The 27,889-nt window shown below is 42.3% G+C and overlaps 2 protein-coding genes across 3 annotated transcripts; both read left to right on the top strand.

Moving 5' to 3' along the window:
- Positions 1-1,225: 1,225 nt before the first annotated feature.
- Positions 1,226-17,853, top strand: smc1b (structural maintenance of chromosomes 1B; the record flags this gene model as incomplete). The annotated part of the gene is made up of 25 exons (XM_083666537.1): positions 1,226-1,334; positions 1,541-1,729; positions 4,395-4,507; positions 5,015-5,218; positions 5,806-6,044; positions 6,255-6,513; positions 6,665-6,805; positions 6,980-7,062; positions 7,197-7,404; positions 7,904-8,089; positions 8,313-8,504; positions 9,178-9,324; positions 9,785-9,922; positions 10,519-10,635; positions 10,954-11,060; positions 11,272-11,413; positions 12,621-12,766; positions 12,865-13,018; positions 15,177-15,269; positions 15,991-16,144; positions 16,318-16,472; positions 16,913-17,064; positions 17,211-17,280; positions 17,483-17,593; positions 17,758-17,853. 25 exons carry the CDS (start codon positions 1,226-1,228, stop codon positions 17,851-17,853), a joined length of 3,705 nt encoding a protein of 1,234 aa, XP_083522663.1.
- A 1,177-nt stretch (positions 17,854-19,030) lies between these two features.
- borcs5 (BLOC-1 related complex subunit 5) lies at positions 19,031-23,788 on the top strand. Of its 2 annotated transcripts, XR_014554116.1 has the most exons (6): positions 19,031-19,237; positions 19,336-19,438; positions 19,737-19,880; positions 20,166-20,323; positions 20,695-23,134; positions 23,320-23,788. XR_014554116.1 is itself a non-coding variant. In XM_083665779.1 (5 exons), exons 2-5 carry the CDS (start codon positions 19,381-19,383, stop codon positions 20,920-20,922), a joined length of 606 nt encoding a protein of 201 aa, XP_083521905.1. In that variant the 5' UTR covers positions 19,031-19,237; positions 19,336-19,380; the 3' UTR covers positions 20,923-23,286. The 2 variants fall into 2 exon arrangements, 1 of the variants encoding a protein (XP_083521905.1); XM_083665779.1 differs by lacking the exon at positions 23,320-23,788 and having other exon boundaries at positions 19,719-19,880; positions 20,695-23,286.
- The last annotated feature ends 4,101 nt before the right edge of the window (positions 23,789-27,889 follow it).

The following is a 27,889-nucleotide window of genomic DNA, read 5'->3' on the forward strand; positions in this document are numbered from 1 at the left end:
TGTTGGGACTTTAATAAGTCCCAAAGGGGGGAATATGTAGTATATTTTGCTCTGACCAAAAGAAGGGCCTAGTGGGTTAGGCCCTTGGAATGTTGCAGCATGCAGTTGACCTCTGTAGGTTGGGGGGATGGCAAAGGAGAGATAGTGGTGGGGGTAGCCTTAATTAGTTAAAGCTGTGAACCACACCAAAAGGCATACCCTTATTTGGTGAAAACTGTAAACATCACCATCGTATAGGTTGAAAATGTTTAGGGTAACATGGACCTGGGAACTCCATGCCCAAATCTGGAAGACAAAGCAGGCTGTTTTGTATAAAAGACTGAACGGCTGGACTAGATAAGGAGGGGACATTATTGACTGGACAGGAGCCCCCACATCTGGCCGTGGTATGTAATGATGAAGTTATGATTAATTAAAGACGATTAAACTGACTCATCCGGACCTCTGCAGCTTCCTTTCTTCATCTAAGTTTATTTACTACAACCTCAAAACAAACAACAACTGAAGATGGCCGCAGTACAGGCCTGGCAGAGCATCACCAGAGAAGATACCCAACGTCTGGTGTGGTCATTGGGTAGAAGACTTCAGGCAGTTACTGCATGCAAAGGATTGTCGACCAAATATTAAACATGAGTAATGAACTTAATTTGGACATTACTGTCCCATTACTTTTGGTGCCCTGGAGTAGAGGGATGTTAAGCGTGTGTTGCAACATTTTTCTTGATGACCTGGCTTAACCTCTCCATGTATTAATCCAACGTACTATGGGACTAATGCTTGATCCATCGCTCATTTATCAACAGGCCATCACATTAGTAAATTTAGCACTCTGCAGTGATGTATTTTTATTATAGCAATAATAAACTGTTTTTTATAAAAAATAATTTCTAACACTAGCTTAATAGTTTACAAAGTGTAAGTGTAAATTGGGAAAACATTGAATTTATTTTTTTATTGAAATGGAACATTTCAAATTAACTGTAGAAATAGTCATTATCATCATGGCCTTGTCTCGCACTTTTGCATGGACAGTCTCCATTGCAGTACTATTTTACCTAATTTACTTCAACCCTGTTTATATACAAAGAAATTGCGCGGCCACACAAATCTGACCATGTGATTAAAAAAGCATCGTGTTAATTAGAACGTGTGTTTTTCCCGCCTAACAAGAAGTTGCTGAGGAAGAAGAAACTTGTCTGTGTACCTTGTACCGACACAGCACAAAATGGGTTATCTGAAGCAGTTAGATATCGAAAATTTTAAGTCTTGGCGAGGGAAGCAAGTAATCGGTCCTTTCAAGAGGTTTAATTCCATTATTGGCACGAACGGATCTGGTAAGTTTTCAAAGAGCACGAAGCATTAGCTGACTACCTAGTGAGCTAACTTGCCCAGCGCACATGGGGTTTAGCCAGCTACTCGGTTGTGTGTGTGTGTGTGTGTGTGTGTGCGTGCGTGCGTGTGCGTGCGTGTGATAGAGAGAGTGAGAGTGAGAGTGAGAGTGTGTTATATGAAATTCAACCTGCCTGTCACGTCTCCTCAGGTAAGTCGAACGTGATGGATGCCCTGAGTTTTGTCATGGGAGAGCGGGCCGCAACACTCCGGGTGAAGCACACCAAGGACCTCATTCACGGGGCCCACATCGGCAGGCCAGTATCCAACACCGCCAGCGTCACCATGCGGTACTGCGACGACAACGGAGAGGAGCTCAACTTCTGCAGGAGCATCTCAGGTGAGTTGTTGTTGTTGTACGACAGGCAATACGGTATCATCGCTAAAAGTCACTATAAAACACCTAAACTATAACCAATACGCAGCAACCAATCCGTTAACACAGTTTTCAGGGTGCTTGCACAAAGAGCGAGACGAGATGCCGGTGCACAAACGTTGATCTTTGATGACAAAATATGTTATATATTCTATATACCTGCATGACATCAACAATTGCGTTAACACATACCGTTAACACATTTTCGTTTTAGAAGTAGTATTAATCGCATTCAACTCTACAGTGTCATCTTTTCCTCCCTTCTCTGAAATGTCTTTGGTTTGGATTTGGATGGATTAACTTTTGGATTTTTCGCGCTGTTGCAAGACGTTTTTGAAAGTCTCTCTGGCAATGTCGCCCGGCTCATTTTGCTATGACGTCATATCGCAGAGTCTACCTTGACGTTCGAGTGGTTAGGGGTGAGGAATAGCTTCCAAGTGAGTTAAGTTGTCAGTGGAAGGTAATAGCAGACATGAGCAAAATAAATCACTAAAAGCAGCCTTAGGTTAGCAAGATTAACTTTATTGTCCCACAAAGTGGACATTTGGCTTGGGCTTACACCCATGCTGCAGACAAACAGTGAAGAAATACATCCAGTAAGGTTCCTAAAAGCACCTATATACAAACAGAAAAAACAAACACATCAATAAAAGCAAAGATCTGCACAAATCCCTTTAATAAAAACAAAGATCCTCCAGTGTCTACCCTGGCCTCGTCCTTTTCTTATCTGCCGCTATTTAAAAGTTTTATTGACACAGGGATAAATGAATGTTTAAATCTATTTAATCTGCAACAAGGAACTCTGAACCTCCTCCCAGTAGCTGACACTCAGCATGTAGAACATGTAATGGGTCAGTAACTATCCTCTTGGCTTGCTTTAGGGCAGCCTGTTCGTACGTAGACTGCAAGGAGTGTTAAGTGTTAAATGCAAGGATGGATGCTGTCTTACCCTTATAATCTTCCATGCAGTCTGCATCATTCGGACCAGTTTGGACTTTAGTTGCATAGAGAGGTTACCGAACCAAGCTGTAATACCGTATCTGATAAGGCTCTCTAAGACCGCCTGATAAAAGATTAACATACATTTTTGATCAACACCATGAACTCTAAGTCGACGCAGGAAGTGCAGTCGTTGTTGTAATCTGCGACACAGACTGTCCACATGGATGTTCCAGGTTAATGAGTTGTTAGTAAAAACACCCAGGTATTTGTATGAGGAGACCTGTGAGATGTTTGGATGACCACAGGCCTGTGTTCGCCAACTCCTCTGGGGTCAAACACCATCTCCTCAGTCTTTTTAACATTCAAGACAAGGCCATCACACCACTTTACAAACCTTTGTATCTCAGAATAGTAGTCAGATAGATCGCTGTCCTTTTTCATTAACGCTAAGATGGCAGTATCATCTGAGAATTTAATGATGTGATCGTTAGGGTTATAGCTTCTACACCCGTTAGTGTATAGGGTAAAAAGGACAGGTGAACTGACACAACCCTGGGGGGCTCCCGTACTTCAAGGTTCTAGGTTCTGAGAGTACCATTAACACTGACCTTTACAATTGGTTAAAAACGAGTGGTACCATCTAAAAATGAGAGGGTGGACTTTGAGGTCATTCAGCTTCTTAATTAATAGATGCGGCTGTACCGTATTAAATGCTGAACTAAAATCTACAAGTAAAAGATGTACATATGAGGTAGGATCCTCTTAGTGCTTAGATATAAAATGTACCATGGCTATGACCACATCATCCGTACCTCTATTACAGATACAGGCGAACTGAAAAGGATCTAGTGAGCAGCTGACTTCTGTTTTCAATAGGTCGATAATGATTTTCTCTAAACACTTCATAACTACTGAAGTCAAAGCAACTGGACGATAGTCCTTATTTCCCTTACAGCATGCTTTTTTGGGAACAGGAGTTTTTCCAGGTGGAAGGAACAGCATCTAGTAAGTCCAGAGTCTTCTGGTAGATAGGACACCAGGCCATGATTTCAGCAGAAACCCAGAAATGTCATCTGGTCCAGTGGCCTTCCTGGGGCAGGTGCGTAAGAACAGTGACTTGTAGGTGGGAGTTAAATGGACAACATTATGGTCAGAGGTGCCTAATGGGGGTTTAGCCTTGGCTGTGTAGGCATCTTTAACATTTCCATAGCATTTGTCCAAAATTCTATTGCCTCTAGTATTACAGACTACATATTGCTTGAATCCAGGCAGCGCAGCTCCAAGCTTGCAATGGTTAAAATCACCAACAATAAAACAAGGCGCTTCAGGGGGTGCGTTTCAATTGTCTGTGAACACAGTCTGCTATTGTGGTGGCTGCCACTCGGCAGGATATAAACAGTACATAATAAAATATTCCAGAATTCACGGGGGAGATAAAAGGGTCTGAGGGTCTGAGCCTTGTCTTGGTTGTACACCTGCTCGCCAACCTCGACTTTCCACCTGCCAAAGCATTCTTTCTTTTGTATCATAGCTATAATAATTACGTTGTAGGACAAGTGCCTGAATATCAACATTTGTACGTCTAGGTTATGACACAGGGCTGGCATGTCAGTTGGAACACTGTTAGCGAGGAAATATATAGTATATGATGTGATAGGCTACATCACAATTTCTTTCTATTTTCCAGGGAGCTCATCTGAGTATCGTATCAATGAAAGACATGTCTCTCTGGTCAAGTACACGGAGGAACTGGAGAAGATTGGCATAGTGACCAAAGCTAGAAACTGTCTGGTGTTCCAGGTGAGCAGCTTTGGGCCTCACCTCATTGGCAACTTGCCTGCTCACATGTTTTTGGATAATCACAATAAGGTAAAGATGACCCTTACAGTAAATGTAAAATTGCATGTCACACCCATGGAGGCAGTGCCAGGTAGAGATATGACCAACCATCACCTTTATTACTATTATCATAGTAATAGACAGTGATGTATAATCTTAATAGGAAGTGATGTTTTTAACCCCAAAATGTTGGTGGGGCCACTGTCAAAAACACTCAGGTGCATGACTGGAACCACAGTGAAACAAAACACATCACCCATCATGAATGCAGTTGGATGTAGCCAACATCAATGAGTTGGACAATGACATATTTCTAGGATTCGTACATGTTCAAAGCTCAGCCCCAAGGGAATAATACTTGGCACTGGTTGTGAATGACGGAACACCGCTGGTAATAGGCTTGCAACATTGAAGCAAACAACAGAAATTATGATAAGATTAGTGATGTCTTTTTCTTCCTGGCAACAGGGGGCTGTGGAGTCCATCACGATGAAGAACCCCAAGGAGCGGACAAAGATGTTTGAACGCATCAGCCAATCGCTAGACCTGGCTGATGACTATGACCGGAAGAAGGAAGCTCTGCAGAAGGCCAAAGAGGAGACGCAGTTCCTGTTTAACAAGAAGAAGACTGCAACAACTGAGAGGAGGCAGGTGTCTCAGGAGAAAGTGGAGGTGAGGCAGGACATACCACGCATGATAAGCAACCATCTGCTATATCAGCTTTTACGACTATTGTCGGCATTGGTAGTGATGGTTGCATGTGAAGCTAGGGTTTTTGGAACCAGATAACCCCCTCTTGTGTATGTATACTGTGATTACCGGTATACTGTTAAAAGTAGTTCAATACAGTAAAAATAGGGCTGGGTGGTATACCGTTTTTTTTGTCATACCGGTATGAATCCACTCTGATATGGATTTTGACTAGTCAATACCAGTTTTGCTCCTCTCCTTGTAACCCGTGCAGATGGTGTGAGGCCAACAGTTGCGGCCACTGTGTCTTTGGCGGGAGGCTAATGTTTTCAATTGATTGATGAATTGAGTAGAGATAATTCATACTTATAAAAACATATTTAGAACTTTTATTATTAAATACTATATTAAATACTGTGATATGATATTTAGGCCATATTGCCTTGGCCTAGTAATAAACCATTACCACACACTCTAGCTTAAATGAAAATGCTGATTTCTATCCTACCTCACTGCCACTTAGCCTAATACTACCATGCATGAGAGATGTACCTCTCCACCTCTACCAGGCTCAGAAGTACCAGGCTCTGGTGGATGACCAGAACCAGGGCAGGCTGCAGATTAACCTGTTCCAGCTCTACTACAACGAGCAAGGCAGCAGTGCCCTGTCAGACACCCTAAGGGAGAGGCAGGAGGCTGTGGCAGGGGGAAAGACTGGCCTGGAGGAGTGGGAGCACATCACCAAGGCCCAGAAAAAAGAACACGGGCGTCTCACCAGAGAGCTGCAGCAGATCGAGAAGGAGATCCGGTGTGTGTGTGTGTGTGTGTGTGTGTGTGTGTGTGTGTGTGTGTGTGTGTGTGTGTGTGTTACTGTGTGTGCGTGCGTGCGTGCGTGCGTGCGTGTTATATTACACATAAATAATCATTCCGTGACCTCTCCCCATCTAGTCTCATGCAGGTACTTTGTTTGCCCAAACCTCTTTTTAACGTTCAGTGTCCTGAATGTTTTTCCACTCAGTGCCCAGGATCAGACCTTGTCCCTGAACAGGCCCCAGTACATCAAGGCCAAGGTAAACACGGCCCACCAGCTGAAGAAGGTGGGGGACTCCCGGGGGGCCCTGCAGAAGGTCCAGAGACAGAAGGCCAATAAGGAGCAGGACCTGGCCGAGTTCCTCCAGGAGCTGGATGAACTGGAGAAGGCCTGGAGAGACTACGAGAGACAGGCCCAGGAGGAGGCCGCCTCACAGGGGGTGGACATCCAACTGGAGGTGGAACAGGTAAGGGATACAGCTTTTCAGAGTAAGATAGAGGTGTTAGCCTAAACTAATTCAGTGTGTGGATGTGAATGTAGTTACATAAATTGAGTTTGCATGGCCCATGTACATTGTGTATGTATGTGTGCATTTGTGTGTGGATGTGCTTCTGCAGTTGGAGAGTTATAAAGAGCTGAAGGAGCTGGCCAGGAAGCGGGGGGCCGTTTTGAGCCAGCAGGCTGAGAAACTCCACTGGGAGGTGAAAGCCGACCACGAGAAGATCGAGTTTGACCTGCGGAGGAAGAAGGAAGTCGAGGTACTGGACTCGAGTGTGTGTGCGTGTGCGTGTGCGCAAACAAATTGTCATCTCGTGAATAAATAGAAATACATTGAGATATTGATAAAAAAGGGAATGTCATCATCACTCTATGGTCTCACCCTACGATTTCAATCATCTTGTGTTACTTAAAAAAATTCTCTGTGGATGTAGGGGAGCATTAAACACAATCAGACCCAGCTGGACGACTACACCCGGAGGGCAGAGAAACTGGAGGAGTACAGAAACTCCTGCAAGTAAGTCATCTGTTTTTATTATCCTAATCCAAGCCTTAACTGTGTTTATGCCTCCTTTTGATATAGCATGTTGAAAATCATAGAATCACGACTCACCGCTTTCCATGTCCCCTGTGTGCGTGCGTCCACCTCAGGACCTCCCTGGACCAGTCTCGTCAGCAGGAGGAGAGCCTGAGTGAGGAGCTGCAGACGGGCCGCGTGCGCAGCGAGGAAGTGAACCAGGAGCTGGGCGAGGTGCTGGGCAAGCTGCAGAACGCCCGCCTGGACAGACAGGAGAGCCGCTGGCAGCAGCAGCGCAACGAGGTGCTGGAGAACCTCAGGAGGCTCTACCCCGACACAGTGGTGAGACACACACACACACACAAACAAACACGTTGACAGTGTTATTACACTGATGAATCATTGATGATACATCACAAGACCCACGGGCATGGAGACGGTCGGGCGCTTCTGTTATGCACTACACATTTGACCGCGGGTTGAAACTATATATATATATATATATATATATATATATATATATTTTTTTTTTTTTTTTTTTTTTTTTTTTTTTTTTAAATACTTATTTGATGTACAAATAAAATCGTTGATGAATTGAATTTAAGTTGATGAAATGGTGGCACTGATCTAATTCAATGATTACAATGATTACAGTGTTACACTATAACATCAACAAATGGACGTTTCCAATCCTTACTCTGGATACTATTGAGTAACGAGGGCCCGGGGCTTCTAGTATTAAACTACCCTTATGTAGCAAATTTGCACTGTGCATATTCCACTATGATTTGAGTCAATTCAAAAATATAATTTTGAAGTTGTTGCGTCTTGCCCTCTTCAGTTCGGTCGACTGGTGGACCTCTGCAGCCCCATCCATAAGAAGTACCAGCTGGCCGTCACCAAAGTGTTTGGCCGCTACATGAACGCCATTGTGGTGTCCTCAGAGAAGGTGGCACGGGTCTGCATCCACTTCATCAAGGAGGAGCGGGCTGAGCCGGAGACCTTCCTCCCCATCGACTACCTGGATGTGAGTGGAGAGAGATGGGGGTGACTACCACACACACCAAATAGTTACCTCAGCATATACAGTTTAGATTGTGGAAGGCAAAAGGTGAAAAGTGAAAGCTTTGTGTTTTAAGATTTAAATTATGTCAACACACTTTTCAAAACACTTGTTTTCAACTAACACAAACAGTGGTATTGATGTGACACCCATCTCACTGAGCCCCTGTACCCCCTTCCCTGTCCAGGTGAGCCCTCTGAATGAGCGGCTGCGGGAGGTGCAGGGGGCTAAGATGGTGGTGGACGTGGTGAAGACAGCTGGCACCGCCCTTGCCCGCCAGCTGAAGAAAGTGGTGCAGTTTGTCTGTGGGGACGCCCTGGTCTGTGAGACCATCAAAGACGCCAGGAGCATCGCCTTTGATGGACCCCGGCGCCTCAAGGTGTCTTTGTGTTTGTTACCTTTCTCCCCTAATGGGAAAACGTCAACAGTCAGTCTCTTAATCATTAAATCACCCAGCCACACAGCCGGTCAGCCTACCAATAATTCAGTCTACCCTTTAGTCAAAATGTCAAATGCTGAAGCAAATGCTTGTATGGCTCAAGAGGTTACTGACAGTGCCCTCCATAAGTATTGGAAAGAGGAAGCATTTTGGCTTCTTTTAGCTCTTTACTCCCAACAGTTTGGATTTGAAATCAAGCAATTACTATGGGGTCAAAGTCGGGATTCTCAGCTTTAATTTTTCTTTCAGGGCTCCAAAGATATTGGAAAAAAGAACAATAAGCAATAACTCCCTGAAGTCTGTGACCCATTGACCCCACCAGACGCTGGGTATATTCTCTGGTTATGCTCTGCCAGGTGAAACCAATCTGAAAAAAGAAAATTTAATTGAAGCTGAGAATATATACTTTAACCTCATTGTTTGATTTCAAATCCAAACTGTTGGAGTATAGAGCTAAAAGAAGGCAAAATGCTTCATCTTTCCAATACTTATGGAGGGCACTGTACATGTAACTTCAATCTGACATGGACTTTTGACCCAGCTACCATCATCCTTGTCACTGTGGTTGCATTGACTGTCCAGCAGTCATGTCCACCTTGTGTCTCCCTTGTAGACAGTGTCTCTGGACGGTACCATGTTCTCCAAGTCAGGGGTGATCTCCGGAGGGTCCAACAGCCTGAGGAGCAATGCCCGGCGCTGGGAGGAGAGGGACATGGCCACGCTCAAAGAGCGCAAGGAGCACCTGACCGCGGAGCTGCGTGTGAGTCTGCACTTAGCATGTTCACTCATGATCTTCACAAACATGCATTTCAAATGTTAAATGTATTGTCATGTAACAAAGTATCCGTCCAAAAAAGCCTATTTTTTGGCTGCACTTCCTTAAGTAAAGATCCTTTTGTTTGGTACCGCTACCTATTTGTCTGCCTCCCTTTAATAAAAAATAAAAAAAAAGCATTGTGACTGCCTATGGCCCCTGGTCCGAGCATTGATTACTTTATCTTATGATAGATGATTCAGTTACTTAAACAAATGTATTTGTTGTAAGTCGTTTTGGATAAAGGGCGTCTGCTAAATGCCATAAATGTAAATGTAAATCTCTTTAAAAATCAGTGCTATTTTCATGGGCTCCTATGAGAGGTTTGTACAGTTGTCCCCTCCGGGGCGTAGCCGCTTTGAAGTGACGCTGTATGTATTAAGGTATTACATTTGTCACGTGACAGGGGCTGATGAAGCTGAAGCGTAAGGAGGCGGATCTGAAGCAGGTTCAAGTGCAGGCTGTGGGGGTTCAGACACGCCTCAAATACTCCCTGTCAGAACTGGACAACCTCTGCAAGAAGGACATCCCCGACTGTCAAGCGGTAAATCCAGTGATCATACAAGGGCTGATATATACACGCCTATGTGATGTTTGCCCATAAACACCACAGTGCTGCTGTTGATAAACATTGCTCTCTGTATACTAACCCTAGACCACCACTTCCCCCAATCCACACAACTGTTTTACTGTCCATAATCATAGATCAAAAGCATGAGTAGAGTGATCAGAAAAAAAACACTCCTTGCTCACATCGATTTGTCTCTCCTGCGTTGCTTCCAATTCCCTGCTCTGCTCTTGGCCGCAGTCCACTCACAGGGAAAATTGTGCTGCTCAAGACAAGCTCTATTCATTTAATGTTTAACATTTTATATAGAGCCACCATCGATTGTGAACATGTAACTAATATTTAACTAGTGAAGGAAAAAACTGACCATATTTGTTTTTAAATTGCTGCCCTTAGCTCCATGCTCGAACTTGTTCAAAATACACTCCACGCTCCAGACAAAATACCTGTGCTCCACTTCGCTCACATGCTCTGCTAATCTAATGCTTAGATGAGGACATTCATAATACAGGTATGTGACAGCATTTATTCACAAGCCATTGTGTCCATTTTTTGGTCACTGATGACTGCAGGAGATCTCCAGGCTGCAGAGTGAGCTGGTCAACCTGGAATCAGAGATCCAGATGCAGAAGGAGAATGTGGAGGTGAAGGATGTCAATATGAAGAAGGTCAAAGACAGGATTGATCAGGTAGTGTTTGTTATCACAACTTTTCGTTGAAATTAGTAAATAGAATTCAATCGAATATAATTTCTGTATAATAGAAGCGAGAGGTTTAGTCCTTTAATATTTTAATACGTTTTAGCCCTCCAAACACGTTTGTTATATATATACATGTTCTCCAGAAGTCGGTAGAGACTGTTGTAATCACAACTTGTTATACGACAACAAAGTGTTCATAAGTTTTCTTGCCTCGGAGTATCCTATCCATTGATACAGCGCATACTGTTATGTCTGTCGTATGGCGTTGATTGTGTGGTATGGTCTCTCAAACCTATTTCTGTTCAGCTGGAAGACCTGGTGTTCTCAGACTTCTGTGCTGAGATCAGGGTGGCCAACATCAGGGAGTACGAGCAGGAGCACCTCAGAGACCAGCAGGAGATGGACAGGAAACGGTACAGTACTCTGTTACGATAATGCAGAACAGTCCTCTGTTACGATAATGCAGAATAGTCCATATGTTGTATAAGAGTCTCTAACTCAAGCAGGTGTACACGGCGTTCTCATGCTTATTCTTACTTTTCTCTGCCTCTCCCACTCACCTCCTCTTGGTTTGTAACGCTCTCTCTCTCCCTCTTATCTCTCCCCCTCTCTCTTCCTCCCCAGGCTGGAGTTTGAGAGCCAGCGCACGCGTCTGAGAGCCCAGCTGGGGTACGAGCAGGGCCAGCTTGAACAGCAGAGGAAGAAGCTGAGGAAGCTGGAGGAGACTATTGGCAAGGAGGAGCAGAAAGTGGCCGAGCAGAAGAAGGTAAAACAACATCCTCATTTTCCTCTCTTTTCCCTCTGCTCAGTCTGTGGCTCACTGAACTTACAATGTGGCTCTTCAGAGGGTTCCAGATATTTCTAGTTAATTTGATGAATTGAAAGCGGATCTGCCTTTTTGTTGGGAGCGCTATTCATAATAACTACATTTCCTATCATTCACTGCGTGGTTAGTGAATCATCCCCACCCCACGCCACCCTCAGCTCCTACACCTTCCCCTCCCTGGACGGTGACGTTAGCTTGGGACTGCCACAGGGACAGGAGTGACAAGTGACAATTAAATGTTTTTATGAAACAGTTTTAGATCAAAAGAAGGTATTCAATAATTACAATACAACTCAATGCTCGCGAAATGCCCATAGCCTACTGAACAGAGTGCTTGTAATAGCACAAACAACTGTATATCTATATGAGATGAATGAAAGGCCATCGGAGATTCCCGAACTGGGGCGTGAGGAGGTGGTTGGAAAAAACCCTGAAAATAGCCTCCAGTTGGCCTACCAAACTGAACAAAAGGTTGTACATCTGTTCAATGAAAAGTTGTGATTAGGCTATGTTAGGAAAAGAGACAAATGCAATGTGATTACTGTGAGAATTAATGATTCAATTTGATTATAATCGTGAGAGTAAGCACATGCCTACTCTTGGTAAATGTATTTTAATTTTACTTTTGGGGAAGCTAGGCTTCCTCACCTGCAGTATTACCTCCTTAAAGGAGTCCTGCCCTCCTCAAAAGACTCTGGCAAAACTGCAGCAGCCACATTAAAGTCATCCTAATTGGGATATACAGTATCTCTCTGTCCCCTGTGTTTCAAATACATGTTACTGTACACTATATTAGTGTTGGTATTATGGCTTTATAATAGATTTTAAGATGAACAGTAAATTGAGTCCTATGTTTCATAATATTTCAACTGAGATAGGTTGTCTGTGTTGGAGGGGTATGGCAGAGTGGCTCTTTTGGTCATTGATCATTTGCAATGTGGCCATTAAAATATAGCCCTTGGTGTGCAACCCAAGTGTGATGCAGACTCTATGAGCTCTGGGTACCACTACTTTAGACTCATATCCCCTGTCCATTTGGTTTGTCATTGAGATGTTACAACGCTGGGCTATGGTTGCTTTGAGTGTATTCTGCTCTTCTGTTCTAGATGGTGTTTTTTTGTGTATGACTGTTCCCTCTCTGTCTCAGGAGGAGGATAAGCTGCTGGCGGTTGTGGAGGAGGGCCAGTCTAAAGTGCTGGAGCTGAAAAACAGGCTCTCGGTGAAGAAGACCCAGGTGGTTGACACCAAGGCTGAGTTGGACCAGAAGATGAAGGGCCTTCAGGAGAGCTCCAGGTAACTGTCTGCAGCTATCAACTGATATCGGTATTCCCCAAAGCTTTTCTGTTTGGAATTTGGATCACTCTCTCATGACCACTCCCCCTCCATCCCAGGGAGTTGGTTAAGCTGCAGAGGGAGGTGATCTCTGTGGAGACAGCCCTGGAGCAGAAGCACTTGGTGAAACACAACCTGCTGCTGGGCTGTAAGATTCAGGGCCTGCCCATCACACTGCTGTCAGGGAGCATGGACGAGATCAGTGAGGTGCAGGTAGGACAGGACAGAGAGACAAGACCGGTGGCCAGTTGCATAAACTTAGTTAAGACTAGTCTATGGACCTAGACCGGTTTAATTTCAGCTAGTCAGTTGCATAAACATTAAGACTGACTTACTTTAAGCCTAAAAAGTTCAACTACCTACCTCCAGGGGCAAGTTGCATAACTGTCTAACCATTTATATTTGCTTAAGGTTGAATTGTAGGTATGTACGGGACATAAACAAAAGACAAAATGAAATGAATCCATGAAAATATGCTTAGTTTGTTTGTTGGCACCTTGGCAACTAGCTAGCTGAGTGCTAGATAGGGCACAGATAGCTGGCAAGCTAGCAAATTCACCTAAATAGCTTGCAAGTTTGCCTTTCAAAGTCTAAATGGGAGGCTCAGTTTGGAAAACAATAGCTAGCTAACCTAATATGTAATTTATTTACACAGTTATGAAATTATTTGCCAGCTCACATGCTCTATTTGGTTGTAGGTGCATAATTACGAAATGTTTAATTGCTAACACTAATTCACTTATCGGTGGCCATGTTTTTTTTCTGTTCAATGTATTATTTTTCCTAGGTAAGTAGTAATTCAGTAGGACTTTGATTAGCCAAGTGTAAGTTACTTTTATCTAACAGGTGAAATTAGACATCTATGCTAAGTCTGACTAACAGTTAGACTTAAGTTGAAGTCTAGGTCTGTGTTTATGCAACTGTCCCCGGGGCTACGTCTCATTCCACAAAGTGGTTCCCTCACTTCTGACTCAACACAATTTGTCGGCAATGAGATGGAGCTATTGTTAAAGGGCAGGGCTGAGTGGATTTTTTTAATTAAATGGGTACCAAGGGAAGGAGAGTGAGAAAGATGGCAAAAGTGGAGAACCAAGGAATTGTGCAGCATTGCAGCAAGAGGGTGATAAAAGCCTCATCTATGGAGCAAAAACAAGTTCTCTCCAATACTGGATACAGAGAGAGTTACAGTGCCCTCCGTAAGTATTGGTAAGAGGAAGCATTTTGTTGTCTTTTAGTTCTATACTCCAACAGTTTGGATTTGAAATCACCATTTAGAGATTACAACCCTTTTTATACATAGCCCTCCAATTTCAGGGCACCAAAAGTATTGGAAAATTGGCTTGACAGGTGTTTCTGGTTAGTCAAGTATGTTCTGTCACATAATTTGTGCAGGCATAAGAGAGCTGCCAATGTCTAGTATTGATGTCTAGAGGCTTCACTGCAAGATGCAAACCACTAGTTATCCTCCAAAAGGATGGTCATCCTAAATGGTTTGCTAAAAAGCCTGCAGAGGTCTGGAAAATGGTCTGGTGGACAGATAAGATTAATATTATCATGTTATTACAGTGATTGCAAGAGGAAAGTTTGGAGAAAAAGGGATGTGCCCAAGATTTACAGCATACCATACTCATCTGTGAAACATGGTGGAGTTGGTGTTATGGTTTGGGCATTTATAGCTGCCACAAGAACTGGCTAACTTGTCTTAATTGATGATGTTCCTGCTGACAGCAGCAGCAGAATGTATTCTGAAGTGTACAGAAACATCTTGTCTGCTTCAGTATAAGCAAATGCCTAACTTCATTGAGTGGCGCTTCATACAGTAAGACAATGACCCCAATCAGGAGTTTTTCAGGGCCAAAAAGCAAAGTTCTTGCCTGGCTAAATCAATCTTCAGATTGAAATCCAATTGAACATGCATTTCATTTCCTGATGATAATATTTTAAGCAAAAAGACTGAAGATGGCTGCAGTACAGGCCTGGCAGAGCATCACCAGAGAATATACCCAGCATCTGGAGACATCAATAGGCCCAGACTTCAGGCAGTTATTGGAAGGAAAGGATTGTCCACCAAATGAGTACTTTGTTTGGACATTACATCATTCTTTCCAATACTTTTGGAGCCCTGAAATAGGAGGAGTATGTTTTTTTTTTTTTAATTACTTTCTAATTTTACTTTTTCTTTTTTTCTGAGAATCTCTACTTTAACCCCATAGTAACTGTTTGATTTCAAATCCAAACTGTTGGAGTACAGAGCTAAAAGAAGACAACATGCTTCCTCTTTCCAATACTTATGGGAGGCACCGTATCTAACAACAGGCTCTCCACCATGTGACCTCAGTGATACTGTGATTGTCCGCTCTGGTATCTGCAGCTGGACACTGAGAGCACCTGTACCACAATGGACATCTACGAGAGAGAAGCACTCATGGTCATCGACTACTCTGGCCTACAATCAAATCTGAAGGTAGGGGTCATTAATCCCTCATCAGTCATATTAATGAGTGTCTTAATATTAGAGATTCATTTCATGCACTGTATGTCACCCAAAGGCAGAACTATGACAATGATTAACTAGTGATAACAGTTAAAAGTGCTTCAGATGATAAACTCATAGTCCCAACAGTCTTATATAGTGTGTTATACACTCCTTGAACACTTTATTAGGAACACTATACTAATACTGGGTAGGGCCTCCCTTTGCTCTCAAAACAGCCTCAGTTCTTGTGGCATTGATTCCACAAGATGTTGGAAACATTCCTTTGAAATTCTGGTCCATGATGACATGGTTGCATCACACGATTCCTGCAGATTTTTCAGGTGCACTTTCAATCTCCCGTTCTACCACATCCCAAAGGTGTTCTATTGGATTCAGATCCGGTGACTGGGAAGGCTACTGAAGAACATTGAACTCATTGTCATGTTCATGAAACCAGTTTGAGACGACTTTTGCTTTGTGACATGGTGCATTATCATGCTGGAAGTAGTCATTAGCAGATGGGTAAATTGCGGGATGCATATGGTCAGCAACAATACTCAAATAGGCTGTGGCCTTCAAGTGACGATTGATTGGTATTAACAGGCCCAAAGTGTGCCAAGAAAACATTCCCCACACCATTACACCACCTCCACCAAGAGAAGGTGTACAGGTGTTCTTAATAAAGTGCTCTGTGACTGTATGTGTGCAGGGGCTGCAGGGGGATGAGGTGGAGACCCAGCTGGAGAAGCTGAGGGAAGATGTCTCCTCTGTGGAGGTGGTTCTGCAGCGCTCCACAGTGCCCAACCTCAAAGCCCTTGAGAGGATGAGGGAGGTCAAGGACAGGTTCCAGGAGGTGGTGGATGGTATGAGAACTCTGGATAAAGCAGAGACACACATTCACAAATGAACACGCATTTGTCTCCACAAATACACACATGTACTCGAACACTTTCTCCTGCACACATGTCAAACAATAGTGTGCTTTTTATAGCGTCTGACAATTTTTCTCTCCAAATCTCTTGCTCCTGTGTCATAGCCTTTGACGCCAGCACCAAGGCTGCCAGGAAGTGTAACCAGGAGTTTGAGCAGGTCAAAGCCAAACGCTTCCGCCTCTTCAGCCAATGCTTTGAGCATGTGTCCGTTGTCATCGATCAGATCTACAAACAGCTGTGCAGGAACACTAGCGCTCAGGTGAGGCCTTGACCAGATACACCACTCACACTTTCATTCATAAATACAGATGCTCTCGCAGTGCATTCACCATATAGTGAGCTGCAGTAGGTTCATCGTACGCTATCAAACTTTTTGGCTGCCACCTTTTGTCTCTAAACTTTTGGCTTTAGACCTGGTCATAGCAGTCTCAGCAGCTATGCTTGTCTTAGATGACGTGTTAAATTGCCTAGGTCAGGAAAAAAAACTGCCTTATTTATAGATCTCTCCAAGGCATTCGATACGGTCGACCAGTACCTACTCATTCAGAGGTTGTCTGAAATAGTCACATAGCTGGTTTGAAAATGATTGAATGGACACAACACAGTGTGTCTTAACTGATGGTGTTAAATCAGGTTTTCTGGACATAACAAAGGGTGTCTCACACGGATCGATTCTTGGTCCGGTTCTTCTACCCTCAGGCTATCCTTAATGCTGAGAACCCTGACGAGCCCTACCTGGATGGCATCAACTACAACTGTGTGGCTCCAGGGAAGCGTTTCATGGCCATGGACAACCTGTCTGGAGGGGAGAAGGCCATCGCTGCCTTGGCACTGGTATTTGCCATTCACAGGTAACATGTACGTCAGACACAACACGCAAGACAAAAACACACATCACGTCATTGTTGTACATATTTTGTCTGCCTTCAGTGTGGTTCATTTCCACTTCCAGAAATGGATGGAGTTTTTGCTCATGACTTTTGTATTTTTTTCTTAGCTTTCGTCCTGCTCCTTTCTTTGTTTTGGATGAGGTTGATGCCGCCCTGGACAACACTAACATTGGCAAGGCAAGACATACTTTGATTATAATGATGTTGATTGTGATGAATAACAGTGATAAGTAATAGGTAATGATTAAGATAATGATAGTGATCCCATTTGTCAAGGTGATGATGTCATGAGTAGAACAATGGTAATTGATTCATGACGATGAGGATGGTAGTAGTGTGTATTACATCGGTAAACGCTGGGCTTCTACCATCTTTGCAGGTGACCAGCTTCATCAGGGAGCAATCTAGAGAGAACCTCCAGATCATTGTCATCTCTCTGAAGGAGGAGTTCTACTCCAGGTCCGACGCTCTGCTGGGGGTTTACTCTGAGGTACAATTCCATTCCATCCATCCAGTGGGTCACTCTGTCTGTCCCAGCCCTTCTCTTTACACTTCCTTATGTTTAGACTGCTATTTGTTTCCAAAGTTAAGAGATAAAGTGTCTGATGATAACTTCATCTGTTTTTCTCTCTTCTCCCTCTCTTTCTCTCTCAGTTTAACGAGTGCATGTTCAGCCGCATGCTGACTCTGGACTTAAGTCCCTACCCTCTGAACGAAGACAATGAGAAAGAGAGTGAGAAGGAGATGTAAGAAGGTCAGGAAGAGCAAGAGGACGAGAAGTCAGATGCACTTCGGCTTGTAGACCTTTAGAGTTAATTCCCCTTTTTCTTGGGGATGGTTCTATGTTTAATAGTATCAATCTTAACATATTTACTGTTGGTTTGCATTTCATCTGTTTAAATTTGCTGTGAGCCTTTTGTACTCTCACAATGCTTCTCTGTCAGTGTTATACATTTTTTTGTTGACAATGGGAGACCGTACGTGAAGATGGCGCACTCTTAGTTTGACGTCACTCAGCTCTACCATCGGTGCCGTAAGTCCTCCACACCTGTACCACTGTGCAATGGGGCTTTACGTCATCGCTTGCTCCTGTCAATTAAAAACATGGCAGAGAGGAAAACATTCACCGGGCTGCACTTGGCACAACCTCAGGTTTTGTTGCCGTTGGTTTTAGCACTTCGACAACAAAGCCACCGTTTCAGTTCAGCTATTATCAAGTCATTGGAGTGGGGGTGTGGCACGCACATTATGGTGTATCAGTTATTTATTTATTTATTTATTTTAAATGGCGCTACATTTTTGGAAGTAACAGCAAACGATGACATAAGGCTGTGTTGCACTGTGTTACGGGTGTGGAGGACTGATGGCAACAGTGGTAGAGCTGAGTGACCTCAAACTGCGCCATGTTTATGCATATCCACCATTGTACGAGGGTTGGATTTCACTTTTTTCAGCTTTTACTGTTTGTATTCAACATAAATTATTTCTTTCAACTATTGAATGTGTGTGTGTGTCCTCAAGTACCCACCCACACCTCTACATATATTGGTGTTATTAATTCATATTAGTGATGTAAAAAGCAATGGCACCAATGTAACAGGTCATGTGCCAACACCTGTGACCATCACCGAAATACCTGATATGAACCAGCTACACCACTGAAAAGCTTGCAATTTGATTGGGCAAGGTGGCATTTCCACTTGAGGAGTGAGTTTCCTATCTACAAACATAACTCAACATAACGCAATAGCCTGGGGATGAGGTTAGTGGTTCCTTGATCCCCATTTACTAAATGCTAATATAGACTTTAACTTTGGCGCTTTTATTTTGAAGACATCCTCATTTACATTGACCGGAAGTAAGTGGGCGGAGTTCCACTATTGGAGCTCACGGAACAGATTAAAACAGAAACAAAAAAACACACAAATGAAGAAGATGTCTATTGTAGGAGATGTCAGAAATGTTCAGACGGGAAGCGAAGCAATAAGTGAGTGTAGAAACTAATCTCACCTAAAAAATTGCACATTGTGCCCCCTGATGTCATGAAGCTGACGTGAACCAGCTACTACGCCAGGCTAGATACATGAACTCAACACGAATTCCTGCTGTCTACTAACAGATAAACCCAACAAAGGTAAAATGAAATCACGATAACTGCTGGCAAGCTATATACTACGAAAGGCATTGATTTAGGTAACTAGCTAACTTACGTCGTGGTAATTCTCGTTTCAGTGCTGCTAGCTACATTGCTAGCTAGCTAACAGTTGGACGCTTACCATGGGGGCCGAGCAGAGTGGGGATTCGGAGCACAAGCACTCTGACTGCAGTTCTTCAGGTAAGTTATTATTTCAACTGAAAGGCAGAAACTGACACGTACCCGAAAGCCGTTTGACATTAAAGGTCGACACTGTCTTGCTGTAGTCTTATTGTTGCTATCTGTTGGTCATCGTTGCCGAAAGAACACATTTCTAACTGGGTACTTTTGAGTTGTGAAGATCAGTTGAACAACGTTTTGGAGAACACGCCATAAAAGTAGCATAGCTTACTTGTTTACCTGTGTAACAAACAGCTGCTCAAAAAATTAAACCTCTAATAAATGGGAATTGAATCAAAAGGTTACGTTGCTGTTGCAGTGATGCCCTCTCCAGCAAAGCAGAGGGCCAAGATGGATGATATTGTGGTTGTGGCCCAGGGGACACAGTCATTGCGCAACATCCACAATGACCCTGATGTCATCAAGCTTCAGGAGATTCCCACTTTTCAGCCATTGTTGAAAGGTAAACTTCAAGCAGCACCCCACCCCCATGTCTCCACATGTTTTAGTGACTCCTTTCTGCAATAATGCCAACAAGTCTATGAATACTGTCAATAATATTAGTAGCCTACTCAAAAAAGTTATTGGCACTTGGCAGTATAGACAGGTTAATCCATCGAGTCATGAGAAATGTAAATTGGTCATCATCCAGCACACCTTTTATGTACTTTAATAATGACCACACATCCTATTATTGGTATTGATAGGTTTGAGGGCCAGTGTTTTGAAAGACTGTTTTACTGTGAAGGTGTCCTGAGTGGCCAGACGTCTCCCAGCAGTGTGTGCCTGGAGAGGCTGGACTCTGCTCAGGTGCTGCAGCTCTGCATCCGCTACCAGGATCACCTGCACCAGTGTGCCGAGGCAGTGGCCTTCGACCAGAACGCTCTGGTCAAAAGGATCAAAGAGGTAAGACTTTTGTGTGACTTTTGTGTGCCTCAGGAATTAGGGCATTGGTTAGCCTAGCATTCAACCGAAGCAAACCTGACACCTGCCAAGTTCCAGAAATGCGAATTTTCTGTGGATTGTTTTGCTGATGTCAATAAAACATGCATATGCCCTAGCTAACTTAATTTCTAAATAACTGCTTCTGGAAATGTCTACCGCACAGATGAATCATTGCATGAAGTAGCCGACTGGAAGTAGTCATTTTTCTCAATTCAGTATAACTCTGAAATCATCTAGGGCAATGTAGAAATCATAGTCAGAGCAGGCTTTTGTGCCCTTGAAGTCTTTCTTCATCAAGTTATGTTAATTTGTGCCCCTCTCTGTCATCCTAGATGGACCTGTCAGTGGAGACTCTGTTTAGCATCATGCAGGAACGTCAGAAGCGCTACGCCAAGTATGCCGAACAGATCCAGAAGGTCAACGAGATGTCCATGATCTTGCGGCGCATCCAGATGGGCATCGACCAGACGGTGCCACTGATGGAGCGTCTCAACAACCTGCTTCCTGAGAGCGAGCGCCTGGAGCCCTTCAGTATGAGGCCCGACGGGGAGGCGAAGTAGCCTGTGCTCACACACTCTGATGAACACCAGAGGGCCTCCGTAACCCCTCCACTCATCACCCCAGCGAGAGAATGTTTTCCTGTGAGCTCTCCAAGCGCCTTGTAAACCCATCAACACCTAACACTCTCCATTGCCAACTCTGACATAAAACACTTAAGTAGCCCCTAGACACTGCGGTTCTCATAAGATCTGAAAACATTGGACAGTATGGAGCTCTGACAATATTATTTTACTCCAATCCGATCCGACACCTAAAGTATTCTCCTTCCTCCTCCCTGATCTAGAGGAGGTGTCGAGGGGTAGATTTTGGCACGTGGTTGCGAAAGCTCTGGGCCCATTATTTCAAAATGTTGGATTTTGATCTCCTCTTTTTTTGCTATCTAGGGCTAGATCGATTTGGCTGATTTTGAGACGGTATTTAAAAACATTATCTGATCCAAATAACACAAAATCAAGATCACAGAATGTGGATTTTCAGTGCTTTGTATCGGCCTCTATCTTGCCATCTACTGGACAAGGTAATGTTACATGTTTATGTTTGTAAACATTCTGTTTAGCCAAAAAGACATAAGTGAACTACAGAAAGTTAACAAAGACAAAAAGACAGCTTGCATGTCACTTGTAAGAAAATCTATTAACTTATCTTCATAACTCATAATACAACACATTGACAAAATCCTGATCACTACCATTTGAGTTTGAAATATGCAACAAAAAACATTAAACCTTGATTAAAGGTCAGATTGGATTACCAAATCTGAATCCCTATTGCGAATAATCAAAAATCAAAAATGTCAGTTTCGAAATACCCAATTCTACGATTTAATCCAATTGCCAAAATTCGATTAAACACGTTTTGAAATACTGGGCCCAGGATATGCTCAGTCTCTCACCATAAGCCCTATACTATTTACACACCCCACTCAGCCCTATGCTGACTGTACTTCTCTACCCTGCATCTAGGGTTTACATGGCACTTTCCCACTCTCATTTTGTTTGAGAGTACAATATCATCCTGTTGGATAACAGATGTTTCTGTGGAATTTGCAACTTCAACTTAATGTCCAAAAACAACTGATGAGCCCATCTGATTTAGGATTCTACCCCCTGAACTGACAGTATTGTTGCTGTGTGTGAAGTTCCTTTGATTATCCTATTCAGCTCCATAATGTGTCCAAATGGGACCAAAGTGTGAAACATGGAAGGAATAAATCCATGGGACAGAGCACACTTACTTCAAGCTTTTCTATGAAGACGGATCGAAATGCTTTAGTGCATGTGTTCACAGCTTCTTATTATTGGAAGGTATTCCAAAGATCCTTTCCTAGGTGCCAGTCCAGTCTTGCCATAAAAGACAGTAGAACTGATTCATGTTGAAATAGGTAGACTGGTAGACTGGCATCCTGCCCCCATGGATGTCAACTGTTGATTGTCATCTGTGTGAACCTTCATTGTTATTGCTAGATGCAACTTCTCTTCCAATGTTTTTATGTTATAATTTTCTGTATGTTGAACAAAATCACCTTTTACATACAACTTCGATGTTTCAAATGTTTTTTTTCTCTGAGCTATTTAAAATAATTTAAAACAAATGCACATGTTTATTTAGTGTAATAATAAACATGGAATTTGAATCATTTCAGGTTTTAGCTAAATATTTCAAGGATATAATGCTGTTTGTTTACTATATCAGGTACTGACCCCCTCACTTTAATGTAATGGTTGGTTTATTTATGGTTGTGATATTTGGTTTGGTTGACTTTCGCTTAGCCACTTAAGATCATATTCATGCTTTGATGAAACCTTTAAAATCATGTTAACTTATATGGATGTTGTTGTTTATTATCCCCTATCCCCTCTAAGGGATAGTTGACATCTTGGCAATAAATGTTTTCTACTTACCAAGAGTCAGATGAACAGATCAATACCATTTGTATGTCTGTGTGCAGTTTGAAGGTAGTTACAAGCTCTCAAAGTAATGCATTGCTAAATGCTTTAGTGCAATGAATGGAAGTCTACAGGAACAACTAGCTAACTCCTCAAAAGCAGGGAAATAGATCTTATCTTCAGTAATTGGTGTTTTGGTAATGGAAAGATGAGATAGTGGTAATTACCTCATTATGCTATTTATAAGTAAGAATTATCAAAATCCAGGGGTAAACCTATGAAGCATATTCAATTGTAGCCTAATGATGAAGTAACTTGCACTTCTGTTTTCCCTCAAATACAACACTGTATTAAGACCTCAGTCAGCTGTAAATTAGTTGAGCTAAAAAATAAGAAATCTGTAGTTTTTCAGGTCATGCCTTATATACAAATCTTGCTCCACTCGGCTTTCACGTTTCAGCTGCTGTGCTTCCAGTCATGCCAACAGGTGGTGCTGAAGCAAGCTCCCAGAATTTGTGGCTCATATCTGGTGAAAATAATAGAAAAATGAATGATTTCATTTGGGGGCCAAATGCGATTTTCTACTTAGCCCATGCTTTGGGCAGGCGCGATCAGAAAACGATATATTAACCATATTTATAATAATATTTGTTTTTCTTCTTTGCGAAAAAAAGTGAACCGGGCATCCGTTAAACAATTAATCAATTAACCCCCCACCACACACATACACGCGTGTGTTGCTCCAAACAGAAATACTTGTATTTAACTACATGTGAAGTTCTCTCTATCCTGTTAATATCTTCATACCCTCTTTTGAATTTCAACATTGGACCTCTTTTGAAATGTGATCGCCTTTCATGTGTAAATTAAAAAGAGGATGAAATGAAATGCCTAGAATTGCTGGGGGGTATTGTTTGAACATAGAAACTGGAATAGAAATGTGAGTCTTGGAGCGAATGTTAATTATTTTTTGCAAAGTTCCTTTGCAAAGGAACCTGTCTTTGTGCTGTGAAATGAAGAATAGTCTGTGATCCTCAAAGCTGCATATTAACACCGCAAGATGGTCTCATACGATTTGCCATCAGAAAATTCATTTCTCTGAAATGAAATGGAATCCAATTTCCCCATATAGTGCTCATTTGAATATAAATCAGAGGACATTTTTTATGTGCTTCTCTTTTTGTTTCTTCACTCAAAATTGATCCATACCTCTGAAAATGACTTAAAATCTGAAATACAGTGCCCTGCATAAGTCATGGGACAGTGAAGCATGGTTTCACCATTTAGAAATGACAACACTTTGTATACACAGTCCCCCTACTTCAAGGCACCAAAAGCAATTGGACAGATTCATATAGGGGACTATTCGTATGTCCTTGCGCTCCCCGCCTTTTACGCACTTCTGACTCCGCACTTATGGTATTCCAAATAGGCGTTCCAGACTTTACGCACAAAAAATCACACCATCTGCCTCAAGATCCCACCCCTCTGATGGCCAAGAGAAATCATCTATGAATTCAATTCAAGATACATTTGTCTGAGGAATTACCATAGAGAGCCTAAGTCTCTTTGTACCAACAATGATTTCAATGATTTTTTTAAATGCCATAAATGTAAATGTAAATTTCACTTAAATTCAGAGGTTTGACTGTTGGTGTTATAAAGGACATATCAACCTTACAGGAAAGCAACCACGGATACAAACCATGGATCTGGTCCTGGTCCGGGAGTTTCATCGCCTCCACCCTGGGCGTCCCGGGGGAACGTCAGGTGCCGTTGCTGGAGGAGAGGGGTACTGTGAGGAATCGTCATCCTGCTGTTTCCCTTACTGGCCACCAGTGGCCGCCAGAGTCTCCTATATTGTTTTCCTTATTCTTTTGGTTATTGGTTAATTGACTCCACCTGCGCCTAGTTATTTTGTCCAGTTTATAAGCCTGGCGTTTGCTACACACGTTGTTCAGTCTTGAATCATCATTCTTGGATGTACCTGTGTTTCCCTGCGATATTCTAGTAAAGCTTACTTTTGATTTTGGCAACTCTGAAACCTGTGTCCTCTCTGCACTTGGGTCCACCTTAAACCACCCGTTACACCACATTTCTCTAAGGCTGGAGTAGATGCATACCAATTAGCCATTAGCTACGTAAATACTGACTTCTGTTGAGGAGAACACTATATATTTAGGAGAATACTTTGCGGTCATATTTTATATTTATGCAATTTTCAGATTGGATAGATAAATAGTAATGCAGGCTTTCATTTCAGTTTTACCTGTTGTCTTTGATACACAGTTACTTCTACTGATAGATACAGTATTGCTGTGGAACAGCCACAGCAAATGTAAGCCTATTTCTGCAAGCATGAATGTCACTTCAAACAAAATGCATCACCAGACAAGTAGAGCACATGTTGTTGCCTCATGACAATGTCTCTTCACAGCTGAAATGGCACACAATAATGATATATCTTGGTATGATCTGCTAATATGAATACTGAGTGATCAAAACACTGAATATAACTCAATCTACTGCACAGAATATACACTTTCTGACATAAATGTTTGATTCAGCCAATGACTTGTCCTGTACATAATGTAGGACATTTAGTTCAACTCATAATGATTCAGTGCCACCGGGGCAGCTGTCATGAAGGGAGAGTGACAGCACTATGGCTCATTCAAAAGGCCTGTGGCCAAACAACAGCTCATTACAGCTTTGGTTTGTTGGTTCTGGATAAGAACAAGGTCACATTGGGTGATGTTGTGTGGCAGAAGGATAGGGAGCAATTAAATTTTTCATTTTTACTTATTTCTGATCCTAATACATTTTACTTGAGATACAGGTATGTAGTATTACTGTACATATGAAATTTACTTGTGAGTTGTTCCAGGTCAAGAGAACTGTCTATGTGCCTTGATGACATTGACATTGAGGTTACAAATAGTTATTATTTACTAATACTCTGCAATCTCTGCTCATGTTATAGGGTATTTATTTTAAAGATGCAGTATGTAGCTACCACTTGCTGTGGGCATATAACCTGTGACTTGCGTGTGTGGCTCATTGGCTACCTAAGCAACGGAAGCCTTTGTGTGCAAATTAGTTTGTAACATGTATTCTGATGATTTTTCAATAAAAGTGGAGATAACGTTACAGAAGTCTGCATCAGATAGGAGAAGCAAATTGAATCTCCAACAGGGAGGAGTATGAGTTTGTACTGACATCACTATGTCAAGGGCTACAGGTCCATGGTCAGAATTTACAATTGGTAAATATTCTGAAGTGGTGACATTTGGAAGTAACGTATAATCAATAAAAAATGTTGATGCGAGAAAAAGAATGGTGTACATGTGAGAAGAAAGAATAGTTCTGGGGTTGGAGCGGTCTAAAGATGGGTTAATAACGCAATTCAAATCCCCTCCAAATATCAAAAGATGGGTGTTTAGAGAAGGAAGTTTTCCCAACAACCCATTGGCAAATTCAACATCATCAAAAGTAGGAGCATATAAACTGACCAATACTACAGGTGTGTGCCAAAGGGTACCAGTTATGATTAAATATCTCCCATATAGAACTGTATTCCTTGACCAATCAAAATTGCACTTAAAGTCTGAGTGGAAAACCAAACTAAACCAGGGGTTTTGTAGCCTTGAGTGATCTTTAATGCACAAGTGGGTCTCTTGTAGAAATACCACATCTGCTTTTAGTTTTTTTCAGATGGGAGAAGACCCTGGACCTCTTGACAGGACTGTTTGCATTCCACGATAAAAACTTTATAGGATTAGGCCTACCCATTCCAATATTACCAGTATTAGCATTGCGATCTAAAGTCTTGAGTGATAAAAAACCCTCTCTTTCCCCAGTCAATGGAGACGACAGGTTGACATTCGCACAACTTCGGTGCATATCAACAGAAAACCTTCTAGTCCCTAGCAGGAGCAGTGAAAAAAAAAACTAAAAAACATTCACAAAACAAGTAAAGTAGGTAAACAGATAAGCAAAACAAAGATATAAAACCCCATTGCAGTAAAAAGGAACTGTCCTGACTTAGGGAGTCTTCCATCAGTGCAACACAGATGGCCAAATAAATGTCCCACAGCCTTACAAAAAAGAACAAAAATGGGGTGATTATGCAACACTCCACTGTGGTTAAACAGTGTGACGCCACTGGCTATGAGAGTAATACTGTTGGTTGTCCCACCCATTGCCCCAGCCTCCACCCACTCAATTGTTCTGTATTTAACCTACCTACGGGGGGTTTGATAGTTATGGGCTCCCTGCCAATGTTATTTTGTATGTTGTTAAACTTCAGGCAGGGAACTATATAGAGTGGAGCCATCCAATTACGACAAACTTAAATGTATTACTATTGTCATTAAACAATGATTAAACTGACTGAACTGTTCTTATGAGACAACTGAGTCAGTCCAGCCCTCAGGAGTCAAGCCCTCAGGAGTTTGTACCACCTCTCTCCAATGGAAATATTTTATGACGTCCACATAGGTGAGATTTAAGTCTTCTGGTAATCAAAAATAGGCTACCATTACTTACTGTATGTCCAGAGTAGACTTGATGTACAATATTTGTTTGTATTTAGTATATATAAATGCTAAAGTAATTCAGAAAAAGTACACAGAATAATTAATTATTTCTCCTATTCATATGCAGATTATTGTTTTCCAGAGGAGCACCCTTGTCTTGAATTTCCACTCATGGTACATGCTTTTGCTTTGAGATTCAAATTGAAAGGCAAACAAAAGGGTGTTTTATTAATCACAATGCATTTGATTTATTCTGAGTGGATCCATCATAATGATCACCATTGAATGGTAGAGGCAATGATTAAATTGCTGTATTTGAGAGATTCTAGAGAGTAGACAGATTTTGCATTTTGCAGTAAGATGGCATTAAAGACCCTCTTCGATAAAAACGTCAGTGGGCTTGATTGAAAAGGGTCACTAAAACACATTGACTAGCTATCCCACTATACTACACTATCCCACTATACCTAGACCACTATTTTAACTGACCTCAGACAGGTTATGCAAGTGCTCAAAGTTTCTTTACATTTTCTCCAGGAGCT

This window comes from Argentina silus, assembly GCF_951799395.1.
Source record: "Argentina silus genome assembly, chromosome: 3".
In the NCBI taxonomy this organism is placed as follows: domain Eukaryota; kingdom Metazoa; phylum Chordata; class Actinopteri; order Argentiniformes; family Argentinidae; genus Argentina; species Argentina silus.

Excerpts from the sequence above, each read along its gene's own strand:
- borcs5 (XM_083665779.1), top strand. The coding sequence starts at position 19,381 with ATGGGGGCCGAGCAGAGTGGGGATTCGGAGCACAAGCACTCTGACTGC. Across the intron at positions 19,439-19,718 it reads CTCTGACTGCAGTTCTTCAG|GTTACGTTGCTGTTGCAGTG; the intron begins GTAAGTTATTAT and ends TTGAATCAAAAG. Across the intron at positions 19,881-20,165 it reads TTTTCAGCCATTGTTGAAAG|GTGTCCTGAGTGGCCAGACG; the intron begins GTAAACTTCAAG and ends TTTACTGTGAAG.